General features: G+C 39.7%; 1 protein-coding gene across 9 annotated transcripts in view; it reads left to right on the top strand.

Moving 5' to 3' along the window:
- DMD (dystrophin) overlaps nt 1-21,142 on the top strand; it is a 2,105,574-nt gene that overhangs the window by 1,988,790 nt on the left and 95,642 nt on the right. For all 9 annotated transcript variants that reach the window (XM_054470954.2, XM_063660502.1, XM_054470953.2 and 6 more), the window contains one exon: nt 13,250-13,324. In XM_054470954.2, coding sequence (XP_054326929.1) covers nt 13,250-13,324 — 75 coding nt within the window. The remainder of the gene's footprint in view (nt 1-13,249; nt 13,325-21,142) is intronic.

The following is a 21,142-nucleotide window of genomic DNA, read 5'->3' as shown; positions in this document are numbered from 1 at the left end:
CAGAAATGTTGCAAAAATGTTTTTTGCAAGAAGGTCAGTTTGCTTTTCCCATGGTAACTAAGGTTAATTTCTACTGTGGTTCATTTTGGCATCCATTTTATTCATGATGATTATTAGAAGGCATGGATATTGGGGGTGTGTTGATGTTGGGGACCAGAGAAATGGAAAGAGGCAGATGGAGGATGCAAATCATTTTCAATCAGAACCTAAAATTTTTACTGTTAGATAAAGGGTAGAGAAGAATCTTAATTTGACTTTCAAAACATATGATTAGTTGAAGCTACCAAAACTATTTTTTTAAATAACATTTATCTTAAGAGCTATAAATAAAGAGGAAATTTTGCACTAGAGATGAAGTTATGAACATTTCATTAACTCTAAAGAGTTAATGAAAAACTAGTTGATTATATGTGTTCATTTATAGATTGGCACGTGAATTTCCAGACAAGTAACTTGTATGTTTTTAAATTCCAACCCTTATCTTACATCTGGGCAGAATCAGACTTGTGAACGTCCCATTCAAAACAAACGGCTAAACACTTTGCAGACTTTGTCTAGAAGAGTGCCTTACCCATGTAAGTCCTCTATTATAAAATTGTTTTAAACGTTAAATTAGCTGTCAAGCTGTTCTGCATCAGTGGCACCACCTGGTAGCAAGGATGGAGCACTCTGCCACCCAAGATCTCTTTACTGCTAACTACATTTCTCCACCGCAAGGAGGATTGCGGGGGTGGACGATGCTCCCTATTTAGTCTTCTGCATTTTGTTGCTTACAGTTCAATTAACATGTCAGTTAGAGATGACTTTTGGTTGCAGTTAATAAAATATCTGACCAATTGTATCTTAAACACATAGGAGTTGATATTTTTTGTATAACAAGAAGTCTGGAGGCAGGTAGTTGAGAGCTATGGAAGAGTTCCGTGATGTCATCAGAGACCTGGACCACAGTTTATTCTGCTGTACCACTTTTAATGAGTGACTTTTGTCCTGATGGTTCCAAGATGACTACTGCTGCTTCTCAGGCAGGAAGAAAGAGAAAGGACGTTCAGCCTCAGAGTCTCTTTGTCTTTCCATTTGGGAAGGGAAATCCTTTCTTGCAGATATCTTCTCAAGCATTGGCCAAAACTGTGTCCACACAGCTTCCCCTGGCTGGATTAGGGAATTGAGATCCTCCAGCCTTTGTAGTAGAGAAAGACCAATGAGAAAGAATTTGGGAAGGGGTGTTGAGTGAACCAACATACAGTTATCTGCCACAATTAAATACAGCGGATTCACCTTGCAAATAAGCATTCTTTTTAGACCATTTATTTTCTTTCTCCCTTTGTCTCAATTCCTTCATTCCTTAGGAAAGTCTTGATATCTCTGCGAGGTGTGTTTCAAAAAAGAAGCTCCAGCTCAGGTTGTAAGGAGTAAGCAAAAATAATAATTCCAGTGATTCACCCATAGAAGTGGAAAATTATATTATTTGAAGAAAAATTAGATGTAAAATCAATGTCATCAACAGCTGAAACCTGGTAAAAGCAAGGAAGTTCCTTTCAGAATCTAATTTTATTCCAAATACATTTATTGAGCACCATCATTTATTGCCCTAGATGCCAAGGATAAGTGAACACAACATAACCTCTTCAGAAGTCTGCATTTTTCTCATCTTTTTTCCCTCAAGTATAAGAATGAAAAATAAAGCTATTTCTAATTAGTTACAGCAATCATTTCTATCAGTATTGCTATAGCTTTTATTTTTATTGTATACTGGGTATTTAAACTAAATTTAAGCCTTTGTGGGCTTAGAAATTACTGTTTCATAAATAACATGGCTTATATAGGAAATTTCCAATGCCATTAACCTTAAAAATGTTCATTGGAATACTGCGTATATCATCTTGGAAACTACCTTTGCGGTTGACATATAAACTGCACGATGGTCTATTTTCATTATATGTTTGTGTATGTACATAAGCATCCTCACGATAAAGATTGTCTACTTGATCAAACGTTAGTCAGACTCCTGAACCTTCTCCTAGGCCCACCTGTGCACTTCTTAGTAAAATCCAGCTGTAGCGAGAATCCTGCTAAATCAGTTTAGCAAGAACCACCTTCCTCTTATATATCTGATCACTTTCCATATCTGATCAGGTTCCTCATCCTCCACCATCCCCCACGTGATGTCTGATCACCCTGGCCTGTCTTCAGCAAGACTCCTGTTAAGTTTTTTTTAGCTAGAATCCCCCTTACCCCCATGCTTTCTCTTAGTAATTTTCCGTGCACCAAACCCCACCCTGCTCCTTGGCTTTCAATTCCCACTTGTCCATGCTGTATTCAGAGTTGAGCCCAGTTCTATACTGAGGTCTCTTTCCCACTTTTGCAATATTCCTGAATAAAATCTGTTTTTACCACTTTACTGTCCATCTCTGGTTTTTCTTTGACACTCGCTTAACCAGAGTTTTGTATGTGTATATTGCTTGACACATCACAAATACCTAGGATATGTGTACTGATTTTTTACAGGGTGAATAATCTTTTTGTTTTCCCCAATATTTTAGAAACCTGAATCTTTAACCCCTGAGCTTAGTACACAGTTAGGCATATAATAGGTGCTTAAGTAAGTGTCAATTGATGATTTTAAATGCAGAAGTAACTGTCACTTAATGAAATATAGTCAGGAGACTCATGGATTTTGGCCTGTCTTCCTGTCTGTTCTTGTACTGCAACAGTAAGTGTATTAAGGCAAGATTTTTGGCAGCACAATCATTAGTAAAAGGTGGAGTCCAAAGAATTAATCACTGGAAAGTTTTGGGAAAACCCAGTAACAACTGTTCCCGTAGAGTAATTTGAGTGACAGCCAGGTAATAGCTACTTATTGGAGGGACTCCACAGTCAGAGCCTTGACAGGGACCTGAAAAAGAATGTAACTGAAGGGTAAATGTAAAGCTTTTGGGAGAACAAGGGAGTGGTCAGGCTGAGGCAGAGATCTAAAAAGAAATGCCTCCTGGGGCCAAGCTGGTAGTTTGAATGACTGAAGGTGACTGGGTGGGAACTGGGGCAACCTGAAAAGCTTCTGTTAGGGCTAACAGAGCCTCCGTTGCAGCTGACTGTTCTATGAGAATGTGAGTCTCTATTGTCAGGTCTTCAGGTTCTTCCAGAGAAGCAAGATAACGGAAATCGCCAGATTTTTAACTAATGGCTTATCATTCAACAATTTCAAAAACCATTATGTGAGCCCAAACCCACCAACCAATCAAACACACACAAAAAAAAGAGTCTGCAGACTAAATTCAACCAGTTTGTGACCTCTGGTCTGTGGTTACCAGAGAAGTAATTGAAATGGAGTTTTGGGAGAAAGATCATATGTTGAAATCTTGGGAGATAAGGGCAGAGAAATAAGTAAGCTGAGACGGTAGAAAAGGTAGCCTTTAGGAAGATTTAGTTAACACTTTTTAAAACAGGAAAGGGCAAAAGATGAGGTTAAAGCAGATGAGGAAATTTCCTGTTATTTATTTTCATCATTAAAATACGCTTTCCACAAATTTTTCAACTGTAAGAGAGAGTGATAAATTCAAAATAGGTAATGTCAACCATATTATGAAGAGTATGTTTTTGCAATCCGAAAAAGCTAAGGCACAACATTAAAAAAAAAAAAAATCTGTAAATTTGGCTTTACAAAGGTATAAAAATTAAGTCACATCTGATAATTTTTAGTGTCTTACCTTTTATAACAAAGAGGAAAATTTAATTAAACTGGCTCTGCCCTGGAGAATCTGGGATGTGTGTTCACTTATGAAGAGAGACTGTTAAGATTGGTTAATTAATGAGGTTGAGAATAGAGTTGAAGGAGCTTGGGGTAAATTTGTAAGTTTGTGTCATTCTGAGAGTTCTGTAAGTAGCTGAGTTACCCATGTTGTGATTGAGAAAAACAGGAGAGCAGTGACTGAAGTTTCTGAGCCAAAGAAAGAAAATAGTATTGTTTATTCCAGCAGCCAGAGTGGCCTGTGTGACTGTAAGTCGCTTGTCAAGAGGGAGACTGCAAGGAAAGTGCATTGATTTGATTTGGAGTAGTTGTAACTGCAGCACAAAGAAGATGATACGTAAGGATGATAATTCAGGACCAATTTAATGGCTGCATACCTTGCTGAAGTTGAAGTTCCTTCTGGAGATAAAGGTGGCAAATAAGAAAGTGCTTAGGTAGAAGAGCTTTTTAAAATGAGTTAACAGAAAACAGCAGACTAAATATGGAATTGAGGAGTAGGAAATGAAGGAAATGAAGTTAAAGATTTAATTTCTTTCAGTATGCAGAGCTGGTATGTAATCCCTCTGTTTCCAGTGCCTTCTCCCACTTCCAAATTTCACTGCTCCTCATGCGCCCTGGTGTGTGGTGCAGCTTCGAGATTAAGCCTCCAGCCTTCTGTCAGGGTGAAGCAGCAGGTGGCTGAGATGCTAGGCTCCAAGTAGGGGAGATGTTTAGGGCTCTAAAGACTTTCAACTAGTCCTTGTATTTTCAGCCACATTTCAGTCTTCAGAGGAACCTGGAGCCTTTCATTTCTGAGACTTCTTGGCTACATAAACTGGCATGCTTCTTGTTAGTTCCTCCCACTCCCCGCCCCAATCTCCTTGTCTCCCCAACATCATTAATTGAGCTGGGGATTTCTCTGGTCTCCTAAGCTGGTTACCAGCAGGTCATTTTCTAAGCCACCAAAATACTGGAGCTCTGATCTGTTCTCATCTCCTCTCCTGTTTTGTTAATATTTCTTTTGGGTAAATGCCATTTTTTATTCCTCTTCTATCAACCTAGTAGAGTTTCAGGGATAAAGAGAGAGAAATGAGTCTGCTCCATCTGCTGTGTTTAACAAGAAGTCCCAACACCCAAAATCCTTCACAGGATGTGCAGGGCTCTGCAGTGGGCCTCCCCCTGCCTACCTGTCAGGCCTTATCTGTGCCCACTCTTCCTCCTTCCTCTGAGATTTCAGCAATATTGGCCTTCTAAGGATTCTTAGAGCCCCACATTCTTCTCTGCTTCAGAGCTTTTTTTTTTTTTTTTTTTTTTTTTTTTTTTTAACATGTGCTGACCTATTACGCTGCTGTGTTCTTACCTGGCACGCTCCCATCATCCTTCAAGTCTTTGCTTCAATGTCACCTTCTCCAAGAAGCCTCTCGGACCTCTGTTTCCCTATATATACAGTCTCATCACTTCCTGTGTGTTTCCTTCACCATTTTACCACAGTACATATGAATATTTGTTTGTTAGTTTGTTTGTTTGAGACGGAGTTTTGCTCTTGTTGCCCAGGCTGGAGTGTAACGGCGCAATCTCGGCTCACTGCAGCCTCCACCTCCCAGGTTCAAGCGATTCTCCTGCCTCAGCCTCCCAAGTAGTAGCTGGGATTACAGGTGCCTGCCGCCGCATCCAGCTAATTTTTTGTATTTTTAGTAGAGACGGGGTTTCACCATGTTGGCCAGGCTGGTCTCGAACTTCTGACCTCAGGTGATCTGCCTGCCTTGGCCTCCCAAAGGCGGGGATTACAGGCGTGAGCCACCGCGCCTGGCCTACATATGCATATTTGATTATTATCCATCTCCTTCGCTACACTGCAAAGTCAATAAAGGCAGAGATTTATTTTGGTTACCAGTGTATTCCATGTACTTGGCATGGTTCTTGGCTTACAGTACATGTGCAATAAATATTGAAAGGATAGATGAAAGGATTATGGATAGATGAATGTCTTTTAAAAAGTTATAAAACAGTTCTGCCTAAAGAGTCTTTTTTAATCAGTAGTAGTATTTCAAATACATATTTGAATACACATATGTTATAAATATATAAAATATGTATTTAAATATGTCATTTGTACTATTTTAAATGTATTTTAAATAATATATGTTATATATTAAAATAATACTAATGATTTTTTAAAGATTAGGCAACACCGCTTTGTAGCTTTTTAGAAGACATTTATCCTTATGGATCTATATTATTATGGATTGTATATTTTATATATAATAAAGGTTTTGGGAATTAGAGCCCTGATCCTTCCGCTCTTGAAGCTTGATTTAAAGGAACATGGCAGAGTGGTGCCTATATGGGTCAGTCCCCCATTATCTGGGGGAGAATTCAGGCCCCAGAAATGGTACTTAAGATACACAGTTCTCCCCAAAAAAACTTTATATCGGCCATTTGTTACAGAAACTGCTTTCTCAACAAACCTTTTACCAGAGCAGCTAACAATGAGCAAAACTAATTTGAATTTCAACTCTGCCATTATTACAGTGTTGCTAAGAAGTAGTGAGATTCTGCTGAGGAAGGCCAAGCAAGAGGAGGGAGCCAGAAATGCCTTAAACAATCCACAGCCAGGATTTTGTGCTATCTTTTATTTCACAGTTGAACTTCTCAGTATTTTTTGGTTCATAACCTTTTTCTCTTTTCCTCAATTCTGAGTCTTCCACATTTGTGCCATACTAGGTACTTTATTGCTTCTCTCCTTTTTTTTTTTTTTTTTTTTTTTTTTCTTGAGATGGAGTCTCACTCTGTCGCCCAGGCTGGAGTGCAGTGGTGTGATCTCAGCTCACTACAACCTCCGCCTCCTGGGTTCAAGCAATTATCCTGCTTCAGCCTCCTGAGTAGCTAGGATTACAGGTGTGCACCAACACACCCGGCTAATTTTTTTGTATTTTTAATAGAGACGGGGTTTCACCATGTTGGCCAGGCTGCTCTCGAACTCCTGACCTCGTGATCCGTCCGCCTCGGCCTCCAAAAGTGCTGGGATTACAGGTGTGAGCCACCGCACCTGGCCCTCTCCTTCATTTCTTAGAAGAGTTTTAGAAAGTCATTGGTGATAAATAAGTAATACCATTTCACATCTGGAAACATAACTTGATAGTAATTATAAATTCACAGACTGTACTTTCTGTACTTCATCTAAGTATGAATGCATAATTCCTGTTTATCTGTGTGTAGGTTTATTTTTCCCCCCATTTCAGTAAAGCTCTATGTTGATGATGAAGTTTTTACGAGTTTAGATTTTAAGAGGCCTCAAATATATCTAAAAAATTATAGACCAAGTATGATGTGCTAGTGTTCCTCTTCTCTCAGCTAATTCTTTAAAGATACGTTCCAGAATTCCTGGTCTGTTCTTGAAGATCTCCCAATAATTCTAGACTTCTGAAGCCTGGATATTTTGGCTTAATTTGCTTTCAAGACAGACTTGATTTAAATTACTCAATTTATCTCAAGTCTCATTAAGAGCCATGGTTCTTGTCTGTTCTAGTGAGTTTGAGCTGGCAAGAATAATACTTGTCATGTGAAAAGTCCATTAGAATCCTTTGGAGGAGTGAGACTGGAAAATTGGAGACATATTATTATATTTTAAAATATGCCACCTTTCTATAATAGGAGTATGTAGGGAGACTGCCTTGTTTTGGCTTCTTGGGAAAATTTGGAAAATTAGTAAAATAGGCAGGCAGTAGTAGTTCAATGCATATTGTATGCCAAACACTGAATTTAGAACAATACTCCCCCAAAAGCATATGTGCTCTAAATTGTATTTTTCACTTATCACCTGGGAGTTTGGATTAAATGTCTTCTGGGAAATAGAGTTGGTATGAAGAAACAAAGACCACTATACCAATTTATCTGTTGGAATAATCATTTAGCCGTACGGCTCTTTCTACTCATAAAGTTAATGAGGTCATTATTATTCCTTCTAGCTAATAGATAGGCATATTGAAACCTTAGGCCTTTCCAAAAAGTCTCCATGAGCCATTGGAAAGATAGACTAAAACACTCCTTGTTTTAAATTCTAGACCTCAGTTCAGTCAGAGATAGTAGGATTTTTGCAGTATTATTAAAAAGACAGAAACCAGCTATAAAATTGAAATGAAGGGACTTAATGTTTTCTTTCTGTAATATCTTTGGAATGTTTGCGTGGCTTTAAAACGCTGAGGTGTTTCTCACTATTTTTTTCAAAAGCATGTAACATGTAGATTTGTGACGCAAACTTGACCAGTTGTTCCTCTTTTCTGGTGAATTTTGACACCTGCTACTTTTACACAGAGTAAAAGTGAAAGTCATAAAACAGAAATACTTACCAAAGTCAAGAAAAATGCATAGACTAAACAAAGGGGCAAGAGAAGCCTATTACTTGTTTCATGTTTCAGAATAAAAGATGAATGGCCTATCACTTCAGTAGTTGGAAATTCAACTTGAGAAGGTAGGTGGTTTGATGTTTGCCCTTGTTCCTTACGTTTCTAGATTTCTCTATTCATAGGCTAGAACCAGCCCTGGATAAAATAATACAAGTTATGAAGAGAAATGTGCAGTTCAGCATTTTTACCCTTCTGAAGTGCGCTTTCTCCCAGCTGCCATGGAAACATGGCGTAACTGGTTTCTTGGATAGTCTCACTCCTCTTGAGTTCCGGCTGTGAGAGCTAGTGAGCTCATTACAACTTGGATCAGAGTCCTGGAAAGTCAGCTCCCAGGGAAAGTGGAGGCCAGTCTCTCATGGGGCACGGGAATGGGGGGGCTTTAGCTTAATGAAACTGCATACATACTTTCACTACACAGTTATCCCAAGCTTTAGCACAGGACAGTGTCACATTATTCACAGCTGTATTGCATCTTGAGGTTTCTGTGTGCATCCTACACACTCTCCTAAGGCAGAGACTTATCTCTTCCAGCTGTAAGCCAGAGGGAGTGGTGCTGCAGACTCCTAGCAACACATGCGGACTCAAACAACACAGGCAGTTAACTCTCTTGAGTAGTAGACTTTTAGGGCACCAGAACTCCGTTGTAGTTCACTGACAGTTAGTTACCAGATATACATTTGTATGGCTTCGGTAGCATTGTGATGGAAACTAAACGTTTTCCCTGCTACTTTATTCTGGTATGCCTGAATCACTGTTTGAGAATGGATTGGACTTTGGTGCATAGAAAACTGGTAGCAGAAGGCTTATTCGCTGCAGTGGGTTGGGGGTAGGCTGAAAAGATGTCAGGGAGGATTAACTAGAGGCAGAATGTGTCATAGTTAGAAGTATTTAGAAGGGAGGAAAGTTTGAACTCTGATACTGTTCCACACTAATATTCATGCCCTGAAAGAATCAGATCATTCTTGCCTCTCCCACTTGGATCTCTAGCTACTGGAATTTGCCAATTCTTGATATGAACGCTAAGATTTGGATGGAGCTTGTGACCTCATTTAGACCATTTGTTCTGAATGCTGAATAGAACCAGGAAAATAGGAAAAGAGGGTAGAACTGGGGTCATAAGAGAGGAATCGTCCTATGAAAGAAGAAAGATGATGGGAAACTAGGCACATGAGTTAAGAGGCAGTGGAGAAGGAGGATTAGAAAGGGAAAAAAGAAGAGAAACTTTATGCCAATATCTTCTACAAGATGTTTGGCTGGCACAAAACTAACACTCAATACTTTTGCATAAGTAAAGGAATGAAAGAAAATTTGGGATTGGATGCTTATCCCTTGGAAACTGCTACAGGCTGGTGTTAACGGGAAAGGGATCTGTATTTGACCAAAAGTGCATTTCCACGTGTCTACCTTTCTTTTTATAAAGAGTCAAAGGGACTCAATTATGAGTGTGTGTAAGGGAACTCCACACTAGCAAGTATAGGAAAAATTTGATGGTACTGGTGAAGGATGTTGCACCAATCTGGAGGGGAGGACAGGAATTGGTTTCTCATGGATTAATGCCACAAGACAATTCATACCATGAGTTGGCTGAGACCACTTAAAAAAGTAAGCAATGATGACTGGGCAAAAGAGACAAAGGAAGAACCACATCTTTTAGGAGAGAGAGAGAGAAGGACAATTAAAGGGACCCAACTAGATCAAGTTCTACTCACTGAAGGACAGTGTCCAGGCAGATGTTAGTTATCTTCAAGAAGCAATCTGTATATATAGCATTTCAAGATACTCCGAGATGCTTTTAATTTATTGAATACTTTTTATTGGTGTTTATCATAAACAAGAGACTCACAAATATATCCCAGAGGGGAAGTTTTGGTGTAATTGACTATAGTAGTTATTAAATAATCTATTAATAAAAGCCTACAAAATGGAAGACAGAAAGATAGAAAAACAAAAGACAACACAGGATGGTGTTGGTGTACAGAATTTATACTTGAACTTTAACAACACGGAACAAGAAACTTTATTAAAATATTCATTTAAAGAATTTCCGCGTGAATCACCAGAGGCTCTTAGTAAAATATTGATTCCGATTCACAGACCTGGGTGGGGCCTGAGATTCTGCATTTCTCATAAGCTCCAAGCAGATACTGATGCTATTCTTCCTCAAATCACACTTTGACTAACAAGGACCCACATAGCTTCTCTGTAATTGGTGTTGGTAGTCATTCATGGTTAGATGTAGGTGAGGACTGCCCTCTTAACTACCTCTCGGCTGCCAGGTAATAAAGAATGCAAGTCTCAGAATAAGTTCTGTCACTTATTAGCCAATGGGTACAAAACAATCTTACAGCCTGTGCCAGAGACACAGTGAAGTCACAGTTCTGTCTTTTGGGGTGCTTGGTGTGAGAGGCTCACAGTCTACACAGGCCACAGTCCTCTATTAGAGTGGTTCTCAAAGTGTGGTCCCTGGACCAGCAGCATCAGCATCACCTGGAAACTTGCTAGAAATTCAGATTCCCAGGCCCTTCCCATACTTACTGAATTAGAAAATCTGGAGGTGGGGCCTAGGAAAGCTGCATCTTTAAACTATCCACTCCAGGTGATTCTGATGTTTGCTCAAGTTCGAAAACCATTGTTCTAGCAGCAGGAGTCCCTCAACCATCTAACTGAATTCTGGCAACTAAGAATCCAGTGAACCACAGCTGGACATTTTGGAATTCAGCCTAGGGCACCATTTCTAAAGATGGAGAACCTACTGGATTCTTCTTAAACTCAATTTAAAGGCAGGGAATGTTTCTAAATGTTTTTCAACAATCTTCATATTTTACAAGCCACTAATATCACTACACAAGCCCGTCTAACTATTAATTAGGATAATTAATGAAACCCCTGGTGTAATAAGAGCTAAATATAACTGAATCACTTACAGTGGCCGCCTCTGGCGTGAGGCTTTTTGATTAATTGCTAGCCAACCACCCTTGGAGTTCATTCCTGATTAAGACAACTGACCACCTCTACAGTGTAGCTTAAGCTAACACACACATACATCATAGTGTACTGTTCATGTGAGGGTTTTTAAAGACTCTTCAAATTTACCTTATCAGGGCATAATTTAAACACTATAACATGTTTCCATTTTAAGTGTTCAGGTTGGATTTTGGCAAATGTATACACTCGTGTAACCACCGTGCCAATCAAGATATAACATTTCGATCACCTAGAAAACACCCTTGTGTTCCTTTGAGGTCAGTTACCTACTGCCACCACACCCCAGGCTACCATCTGGCATAGTAGCTGAGTTTTGCCTGTTCTAGAAGTTGATATAAGTGAAATCAAACAGTATGTACTGTTTTGTGCCTGGCTTCTTTTACCCAGCTTAATGTTTTTCAGATCAGTTCACATTGTTACATTATCAGTAGTTAGTTCCTTTTTATTGCACTTTGCACAGTAGTATCCCATTGAATGACTTTACCACAATTTGTTTATCCATTACCTTACTGGTTGGTTCCCAGTTTTTGACTATTATGAATAAAGCTGCTATGGATATTCATGTACACATCTTTTTGTGGACATACATTTTTATTTATTCTGTGCAAATATCCAGGAAAAGAATATTTGGGTCATAATATACATGTTTGTTTAATTTCATAAGAAACTGCCTAACTGGTTTCCCAACGTTGTCGTACATTCCCAACAAGCAGTGTCTGAGAATTCCAGTCGCTCCATATCCTCACCAACATTTGGTATTCCAGTCTTTTAAACAAAATTGTATGCTGAATAGTTGAAATTACAGACATTGTTTTCTTTCCCCTAGTTGAAATTCAGGCTTTTATGTTTGGTCTCTGCAATGGCCATAAAGCTGAAAATGTTGACCCAAGTGACTTGGATATGGATTGAATTACTGCCCTTTCCTAACACCTCATTAGAATTGGTTTCGTAGGTGCCATTTGATTATGGCAGTCATGTATATCAGTGTACTTTTTCTTTCTTTCATTCTTTTGTTTATTGATTCATTCAGTTGGTCAGTCGGTCCATGAGCTGTATTAAAACAGCTTTTTCAGAGAGCAGTTGCATATTAAGTTGCTAGGAAAAATGACAGAAGTAGGTGACAGAGTTCTTGTCTTCAAGGAGCTTTTTGGAGCTGAGTTCCTGAAATAAATATAGCCCAGTATCTATCAAGGCTTGTGCAGACCTGAGTAAGAGCATCATCTAAATATAGCTTCCTGCTAGGTGACGTGAGTCAGGGCTTGATAGACCGGTGACTGCGGAAACCACAGTAACATATATTGTTGTTATTCTGTGCTGAACATTAGAATGATTGCACCTTAGAATATAGAGCCAAATGTTTATTTTATTCCTAATTATATTTTTAAATACATATCACACACATAGACACATATGTTGGATAAAAAATACTCAAAATGTTAACAGTGCCTATTTAAAAGATTTATATAAACTTTTTTTGTAGAGATGGGATCTCACTATGTTGCCCAAGCTGGTCTTAAGCTCCTGGCCTCAAGCAGTCCTCCCACCTTGGCCTCTCAAAGCGTTGGGATTACAGGCATGAGCCACTGAATCCAGCCAATTGTGCCTATTTTTGAGTTTATGGGCTTGTGGATGATTTATGTGATTATATATGTATATATTAAATGTCTAAGTTACCCAAAGCGAGCATGTATAACTTCTACAGTCAGAAAAAATGTTATATTGCCACTTGATTGTTTAAGATCTTGTAGCTATTTAAATAATGTATTTCTTGTTCTCTTTAATCTTGTGCAGAAAAGATTCACTACAGTAGATCCAGATTACTTTCTAGAAAAAAATAATGCCTGTCCATCTCTTTCCTCTTGGGAACAGGACTACACGAATGCCCTTCAGGCTGTATACCACTGTAGTCTTCACAGAACTTAGCCTTTCTGATTGTCAAAGGGCAAAAGGAATTATTTTTTCTTTTCCCCACATTAACAGAATTTTCACCTCCGAAAGCTTGGCGCATACACACAATATGTTTTCCAGGCTATTTTTGTGGTGGTTGCAGTTATTGGCTATTCACTGGGTCGAGGGGGGGTTGTCTATTATTTCTGATGGAATAACAAATGATCTTTGTTTTCCCTCTTTTCAGCTGACCTGAATAATGTCAGATTCTCAGCTTATAGGACTGCCATGAAACTCCGAAGACTGCAGAAGGCCCTTTGCTGTAAGTATTGGCCAGTACTTGAAGATCTTGATACTATGTCTTTGCTTAGAATAAAAAGTAGGTTGGGTACATTTTTACTTAGAGAGGGGAGAAACAGCTGTCACAATTCCTGTTGCAACATATAATTCATTCTTTAATGTATCCTTGGCCTAGAGTTTGCCTAGAATGTTTTGTTTTATTTTTAGAATCATTCCTGTCACCATTCCTCAGCTACTGATGTTGAATTAAGATAGTGAGAATTTTTATTTTCCAACTACTGGCATTGGCGTCCATAATTACCTTTGTGAAACTTGCACTATCCTTGGTCTACCTTTGTTTTTTTTCTTTTTACAAACTGTACTTAATATTAGAAGACTATGACTATCTGATCTAAACCAAAGTTCATAGACAATTGTGGTTTATTAGCTTGAATGCTAACGTGCAGATGAATGAAGTGGGAGAGGAAAAATGACAGAATTGCTTTCCTCCTTTTTTATCATACATCTGTGGAAAAATCCTGAAGTGTTACACAGCTCTATCATGTCATCAAATAGTTTATGTATAACTCCACTATCGTCTGAGGGTCTGTGTGCATTGATGACATGCCCATGAAACAGGCACAGTTTCTTTTTCTTTTTTTTTTTTTTTTTTTTTTTTTTTTGAGATGGAGTCTTGCTGTATTGCGCAGGCTGGAGTGCAGTGGAGTGGCGCGACCTGGGCTCACTGCAACATCCACCTCCCAGGTTCAAGCGATTCTCCTGTGTCAGCCTCCCAGGTAGCTGGGATTACAGGCATGCACCACCGTGCCCGGCTAATTTTTGCTTTGTTTGTTTGTTTGTTTTTGAGATGGAGTCTCGCTCTGTCACCCTGGCTGGAGTGCAGTGGCGCGATCTAGGCTCACTGCAGACTCTGCCTCCCGGGTTCATGCCATTCTCCTGCCTCAGCCTCCGGAGTAGCTGGGACTACAGGCGCCCACCACCACGCCTGGCTAATTTTGTTTTTCTAATTATAGTAGAGACGGGGTTTCACCGTGTTAGCCAGGATGGTCTCGATCTCCTGACCTTGTGATCTGCCCTCCTCGGCCTCCCAAATTGCTGGGATTACAGGCATGAGCCACCACGCCCGGCCTAATTTTTGTATTTTTTAGTAGAGACGGGGTTTCACCATGTTGGTCAGGCTGGTCTCGAACTCCTGACCTCAGGTGATTCACCCACCTCAGCCTCCCAAAGTGCTGGGATTACAGGCGTGAGCCACTGCGCCCGGCCCAACAGGCACAGTTTCTACTCTGATGGAACTTACAGTCTAACAAGGGATAACCAGAATGTTCATAAAATTTGTAGACATAAGGAAATATATGTATAATGTATTTGGAATGTCTACAGTTGGTTAAAAAAAAATAAAGTGATCTTGTCTCTATTTCCAAGACCATTTCAATGTCATATATTTAGTTGTGCAACAGTGGGACAATGGGGTACTATGTGAACAGCTAACTGTGTGGAATGAGAGTCAAAGAATGTTTGTTTGAAGAGGTGATGTCTAAGCTAGGTAAGTCTAGAAGAGTAAGCAGCTCTCTCTCTAGGAAGAGCGTTCTAGTCAGAAAGAAGAGCATGTGCTGAAGGGCCCAGAGAAAGCATGACACATTTAGGAACTGAAAATATGTCAGTATGGCTAAAGCACAGAATTCCAGGGGAAAGATCTATTGTGAAATAATGGGCTGGAGAGAGAAGCAGGAAGCAGATTGTGCAAGGTTTTTAAAACCCAAGTTAAGGAATTTAGAGGTCAGAGGATTTGGCCCGGGGGTGACATAATCAGATTGTCGCTTAGAAAGATGATTCTTGCTGTGGAACCAGAGTATGGATTGGTGCACTGTGGGAGCGACAGGAGAAAAACCTGTTGCAGTAATCTAAACCAGCAATGTGGTGGCTTGAATTAGCACAGTAGTAATGGAGATAAGTGGAGAGAATTTAGAAATATTTAGGAAGTAGATTTGACAGGCCTCAGTGATTCATTTGATGTGGTGCAGGGATGTCCAATCTTCTGGCTTCTCCAGGCCACAGTGGAAGAAGAATTGTCTTGGACCACACATAAAATACACTAACACTAATGGTAGCTGATGAGCTTAAAAAAAAAAAAAAATCGCAGAAAAAAAATAGAATGTTTTAGGAAAGTTTACGAATTCATTTGGGCCTCATTCACAGCCGTCCTGGGCTGCATGTGGCCCACGGGCCACAGGTTGGACAAGCTTGATGTGGTGGGTGAAAGGGAGTCAAGGAAGACACTTAGGTGCTTGGCTTGGAATGTCAGGTGAATGCGGGACTTGTCTGGTAAGGTTAGACACGGAGCTGTGGTGCTCAGGAGAAATATACAAACAATGTTTAGGGATCATGAGCCTGTAGGTGCTGCTTGTAACCGTGGAGAGGATTGGATAGCTCTAGGAAAGTGTAAAGTGAGAAGGGAAGTTATTTAGGACGCAGGATAAGCAACCTACAGAAGGGACTGCAAAGGAATGGCCAGCAGGAAAGAAAGAAACTTCCAAGAGGTTATGATGCCACATACTCCATGGGAAGAAAGAAAGAACCCGTTACCAGGGTCAAATGTTGCTGGGATGTCAGCATAAAGTTGCGGAAAATGCCCGTTAGATTTAGCAACAGGAAGGTCCCTAGTAACTTTGGTGAGATTTTAGAGGCACAGCGGAAGTGGTGTGGTGAGTTCAAAAGTAAACCAAAAGTGGAGAATTAGAGAAGGTATGAATGATTCTTGGAGAAATTTACTTATGAAGGGGAGAAGAGTGGGGTGGTAGCTAGTTGGAGGGGGCTGAGGAGTTAATGGAAATGTATGTACAGTCACGTGTTGCTTAACAATGGGGATATGTTCTAAGAAATGTGTTGTTAGGCAATTTTGTTGTTATGTCAATATGGGAGAATACTACACAAACCTAGATGGTATAGCCTAGTACACACCTAGGCTGTATGGGATAGCCTATTGCTCCTAGGCTATACACCTGTACAGCATGTGACTGTTCTGAATACTGTAGGCAGTTGTAGCACAATAGTAAGTATTGTGTATCGAAACGTATTTAAACATAGAAAAGATAGAGTAAAAATGTAATGTAATCTCATGGGCTCACTGTCATATAGGCAGTCCATTGTTGACTAAAATGTCATTATGTGGCACAATATGTGTATATAAATGTGTGTGTGTGTATGTGTGTGTATACATTGATCCTTGAACAACGTGGGTTTGAACTGCTTGGGTCAACTTATGTGGATTTTTTTCAATCAAATGCAGGCCAAAAATATACTATTCATGGGAATATATTTATGTGAGTATGAGAAGACAGGGTGAGATTACAATTATTGGCCCAAGAGGAGATGATAAATAATGTGAGTTCTCAGAGAATATGGGCAGGTAATCCAGAGCCCAAGGGAGGGAAGAGATACCTCTCTTCCACTGTAACGGGTGTGGTAGAGGGAAGGATCTGGGCAAGTCCAGGTAACTAAGAAACCAGGTAGCAGCAAGGTGAAGGATGTCTTACTATAAAGGCTTCCATTTTTTGTATGGAGCGGAGAGTCCCTGCAATGCAGTTAACAGCAGGAGATGATGAAGTTGGGCTTATCTTTGTGGAGAATAAGAGAGAGGGCAGAGTTGAAAACCAGCTGTGTGAACCCAGAGGCGGCTGAGTGTTTCACGGTAACACCAATCTGCAGGGGTGTCGTATTTCCCCAGGCACACTTAGCAGTTAGGAGCCAGATGCTTCTGTCCTGGGGTAGGCAGAGAACAGCTGGGCAAGAGAAGTGAGGATTTGGGCAAAAGAGTGATTAAAATGATACTGACAAGTCCCTGTTGGGTAGGAGAAGCTGTGAACGCATATGGAAACTGGTAATTAGGAGGTAGAGGGATGAAAATGCTAACTCTTCAGGGAGGTAGGGGAAGAAGTAGTAAAGGAACTGAAGGTCAAGAAGTTGTGGTCAGAGAGAATCATAGTTGAACATTATTTTGAAGGTGGAACAGTTTCAGGTGATTAGATCTAGGATATAGCCATTTGAGTAGGTGGCAGAGGTAGAGTGGATATGAATTTCCATGGAGGTGAAATAGCAAGTTAAGGAACTGGGAGGCTACAGTGATGCATGAGTTCCCCATGCCATTGTTGAAATCATGCAGAATTGGAGCGAGAACTGGGCAAAAGAGAAGGACCGTGAACCCTGGCTCCCAGGTCTTCAGAAATAAAGGGGTTCAACCAGAGGATCTGCAGAGGCTAGCAATAAGATAGTCAAGGAGTCACTTGGCATATGGTTCTTACACAGAGATAGAGAAGAAATGCCTTAGAAGTGAAATTATTTGGAAAGAGAGACTAGGCCTTTTCCCTTCATCTTGGTATCCCCAATGCTTAGCACAAAACCTAGCACACAGCATGGTTCAATATGTTTTCATGAAATGAATGCATGAATGAAAGTAAATCAAGGCTTCCATTTCCTTATAGCCTGAAGTTATCATTTTTCAGCTATATAGTTGCCAAGTTTAACTGGTGTTTAAAGGGCTTTCCAGGTCGAGGATTTCCTTAGGACCTGTTAATACATCATAGCTGGGAAAAAGTAGTTTGGGATGGGATCGAGTCAGGGGGCTGAATAGAGAAAGTTTTCTTGCCTCTGTTTCTTCTCCTGCCCCTGCCCCATCCCAGAGCTACTGCTTTCCTTTAAATAAAGGAGTAATTAGGCACTGGTTATTATGAAGTGCTATCGAATATTCCTGTGAGATCCTAAAAGTTCGAAAGATAACCAGTTGTTCCAGTTTATACTATGGAAAAAAAAACCAGAAATAGACCAGATGGAAAACCTTATAATGACTGTTCCTTTCTATAATGTCTATTTTCACCCTGGATTTAGGCATTATTCTATTTTCCTGCTCAAAAAATAATTCCATTCACATATGTGTTTTATTGTCTGTCATTTCAACTTATAGTTTCCAATAAACATTGGGAAAATGGGGGAATTTAATAATATACAACATTTTGTCCATTTGAGGTGATAACCTTGTAATAAAGGTAAGCTCCAAATGTAGAATAATTTCTTTAAATTTTCACTTTTAAATCAATTTGAAATTCTCTGCATTTCCTTTCTGAGCGTGGCTTTTCTAATATGTGAGAAAAATTCAAGTATGCCAAAATTAAGGTGTATTTACCTAAATTAAGTATTGAATTCTCATTAATGCTAGGAGGGTGCCATACATAGTAAGACTATGGAATGAAGAGTTCACCCCAGCCTTTTATTGAACATATGTGTGGTCACATTACTTACTTTCAATATATGATTTAAGAATTGTCTCTTAATTTTATATTTGCTTAGATTTCGCTCCCAGGCTTTTGTCATTTCTAAGCCTGCAAAGCCATGATAAAGAGCTATTGTCTGTGGTACAGGCAAATAAAACTTGCCCTGGCCAGCTTTCCCTACCAAAGGCCACTTCTACCAACTCTAAGGAAAATTAATGATGTTATCTCAGTGATTTCCTGATGCCAATGAAGAGTTTGATTTACAGATGCCTTGGAAATAATGCGCTTCCACCTCTATTAAGCACTTGATCTTATTTTTTTTCACTTCCCTATCAATGTTTCCATATTGCAGAAAGCCAAATAACACAATTGTATCCACTATAGAGAATTCACTATTTAAGTGGAGAGCATCACCGTTGGCCTATAATGTCCCCAGTTTGTAATCAGTTAAGTGTTGCATGACTCCTTACTGCCTCTCCACACATTGTGAATGAAAATGAAACTTGATAGAAAAGCAGGAACAAAGATAAAATCTTGGTAAGAAGGATTTATAAACTGTTTCATATAGCTGATACTCCATTGAAAGTGATGAAGAAGGTAATTTAAGCATTTTCTTTCTCCCTTTGTAGTTCTGATGACATTCCATAGGTATGTGGCTTCTAAACTTAAAAAGATAGCCAACTTGTAAGAGCAGAAATAAAAACGCACTTAACAAAGCAAGTGTACTTAGTTTATTAATGTGTGGTGGGTTGGAGGGAGCCCAAACCATAGGGCTAGATATACTGCAGTTGATAAGTGTGACAAATATTCTGCAAACAATAAGAAATAGAGAACAATTTGCCTCTATTCAGCAACTGAAGCACACATTATAGAGATTTGGTACAGGCTGGAGTTGTGTGAATAGTCACGGTTTCTGGGCTCGCCCTCACCATGACAAACTAGGTGAAAAATGCACCGCCTTCTCTGTAAATGCACCTCATCTTTTGATAGTGCACTAAGGGTGACATTAGACAGGCTTCAGTTGCTAAAGAAGACTCTCAGGACCCACAATAACATGGCTTACAAATCCATGCTCTGTTGCCAGAAAAGGCTGCATTACAACAGCATTACTGTCAGGATATGGATCCACAGCCACAGGCTGCCTCCACAGCAAGGGGGTCTCGAGAGGCCAGTGTAATTATTTTGCCGCTCTCCTACAAAAATCTACTTTTTCTATATACCATGTATTATTTTTCACATAGGTTAGAGGCCATGTCTCTGTTAGTTCTGAGTTTAAGACATCTTGAGGACATAGCCAAACTAATTTTCTCAGGTTATATGGTTTGACAGATATTAGTGCCCAAGAGAGGTCTCATAACATGACCCATCTGTCTCCCAGGGGAAACACTGTAATCTTGTTTAGCTGTTACCTACTAGGGAAAGAATGGTTTTCTCTCAGTCTTGATGCTAAAGAGGTTAAAGAACACCTAGTAGGTTCCGTTTTCCAGTAATTATTGGTTCCATTCTCCAGCTATCAACCTTGGCAGCTTGCCATCCCTATCCTTCCTCCTGGAATTGGATGCCCTTGAAGTGCCCTTCTTGCACTAGGAAGTCTTTTTCATCAGTTTATCATTTCTCATTCAAAGCAAATTCTACCTGGCCAGGTATCTCTAGCCCAGTTCCTAATTCTCCCGTTTCTTTTATTTCAAGTGGATTCATGCCCTTTGGTCCACCAGACATGTTGCCATTGAGAAACAACATCTTTAATGGGAAATGCACATGAGACACAAAAATGTGACTAGGCTAAAATCATATGAATAGTAGTCACTCCTCAAAGGACTTTGGTTTGGGTATGTCACAGCAATTTCTGTAACCATCCATATCAAATTTGTAGCTTTTCAGTCTCAGGAAAGTAGGCCCACCAAATTCAATTTAAATATCTGTCACTGATTCAAGCTGTCCCAATTGTCCCTCCACCCACTAGTGGCTTTCCACACGGAGTGATGGGGCAAATAGCTATTTTTTTAAACACATAATGTTATAACAGATGAAACATACAGCACGTAAGCCTTCTATCACATGCCCAATACCTTTGTTAAACCTTCATCATCACAATTAATGGCCACACAATGTTCATTGAGATTGTTATAAATCATTGTTCTTCAGATTTGACTGGGTAAATATTCCCTCAGGGTATTTCCTGACACAGATGATAAATAACAGGTATGTCCTGTGAAAGAAGAACCAAAAGACATTAACGAAAACGAACCAAAAGCCACATTAATATTGCTCCATGGTGTTGTGGTCGCAGTTAGAACTCCCATCTCATCATCCAGTGTGTTGGATAGGTTGGCTGACTCTCCCACTCACATCTTAGCTCTTTCAAGGAGGAGGAGGTTTTAGCAGAGTCCTCCACCCCAAAAGGCATCTGAGTCTAAGCTAAGGGAGCATATTATTCTCTTATTTTAAACCTCTCCCTAGGCAGCAACATTATATTAGGTTTTCCCTTTAAAAAAAAAAAAAAAAAAAAAAAGCATCGGCTGGGCTCGGTGGCTCACGCCTGTAATCCCAGCACTTTGGGAGGCTGAGGCAGG

Source organism: Pongo pygmaeus, chromosome X (assembly GCF_028885625.2).
Source record: "Pongo pygmaeus isolate AG05252 chromosome X, NHGRI_mPonPyg2-v2.0_pri, whole genome shotgun sequence".
Classification (NCBI taxonomy): domain Eukaryota; kingdom Metazoa; phylum Chordata; class Mammalia; order Primates; family Hominidae; genus Pongo; species Pongo pygmaeus.
The sequence above is the reverse complement of the archived record's forward strand: the minus strand, read 5'-3'. Positions and strand labels throughout refer to the sequence as shown.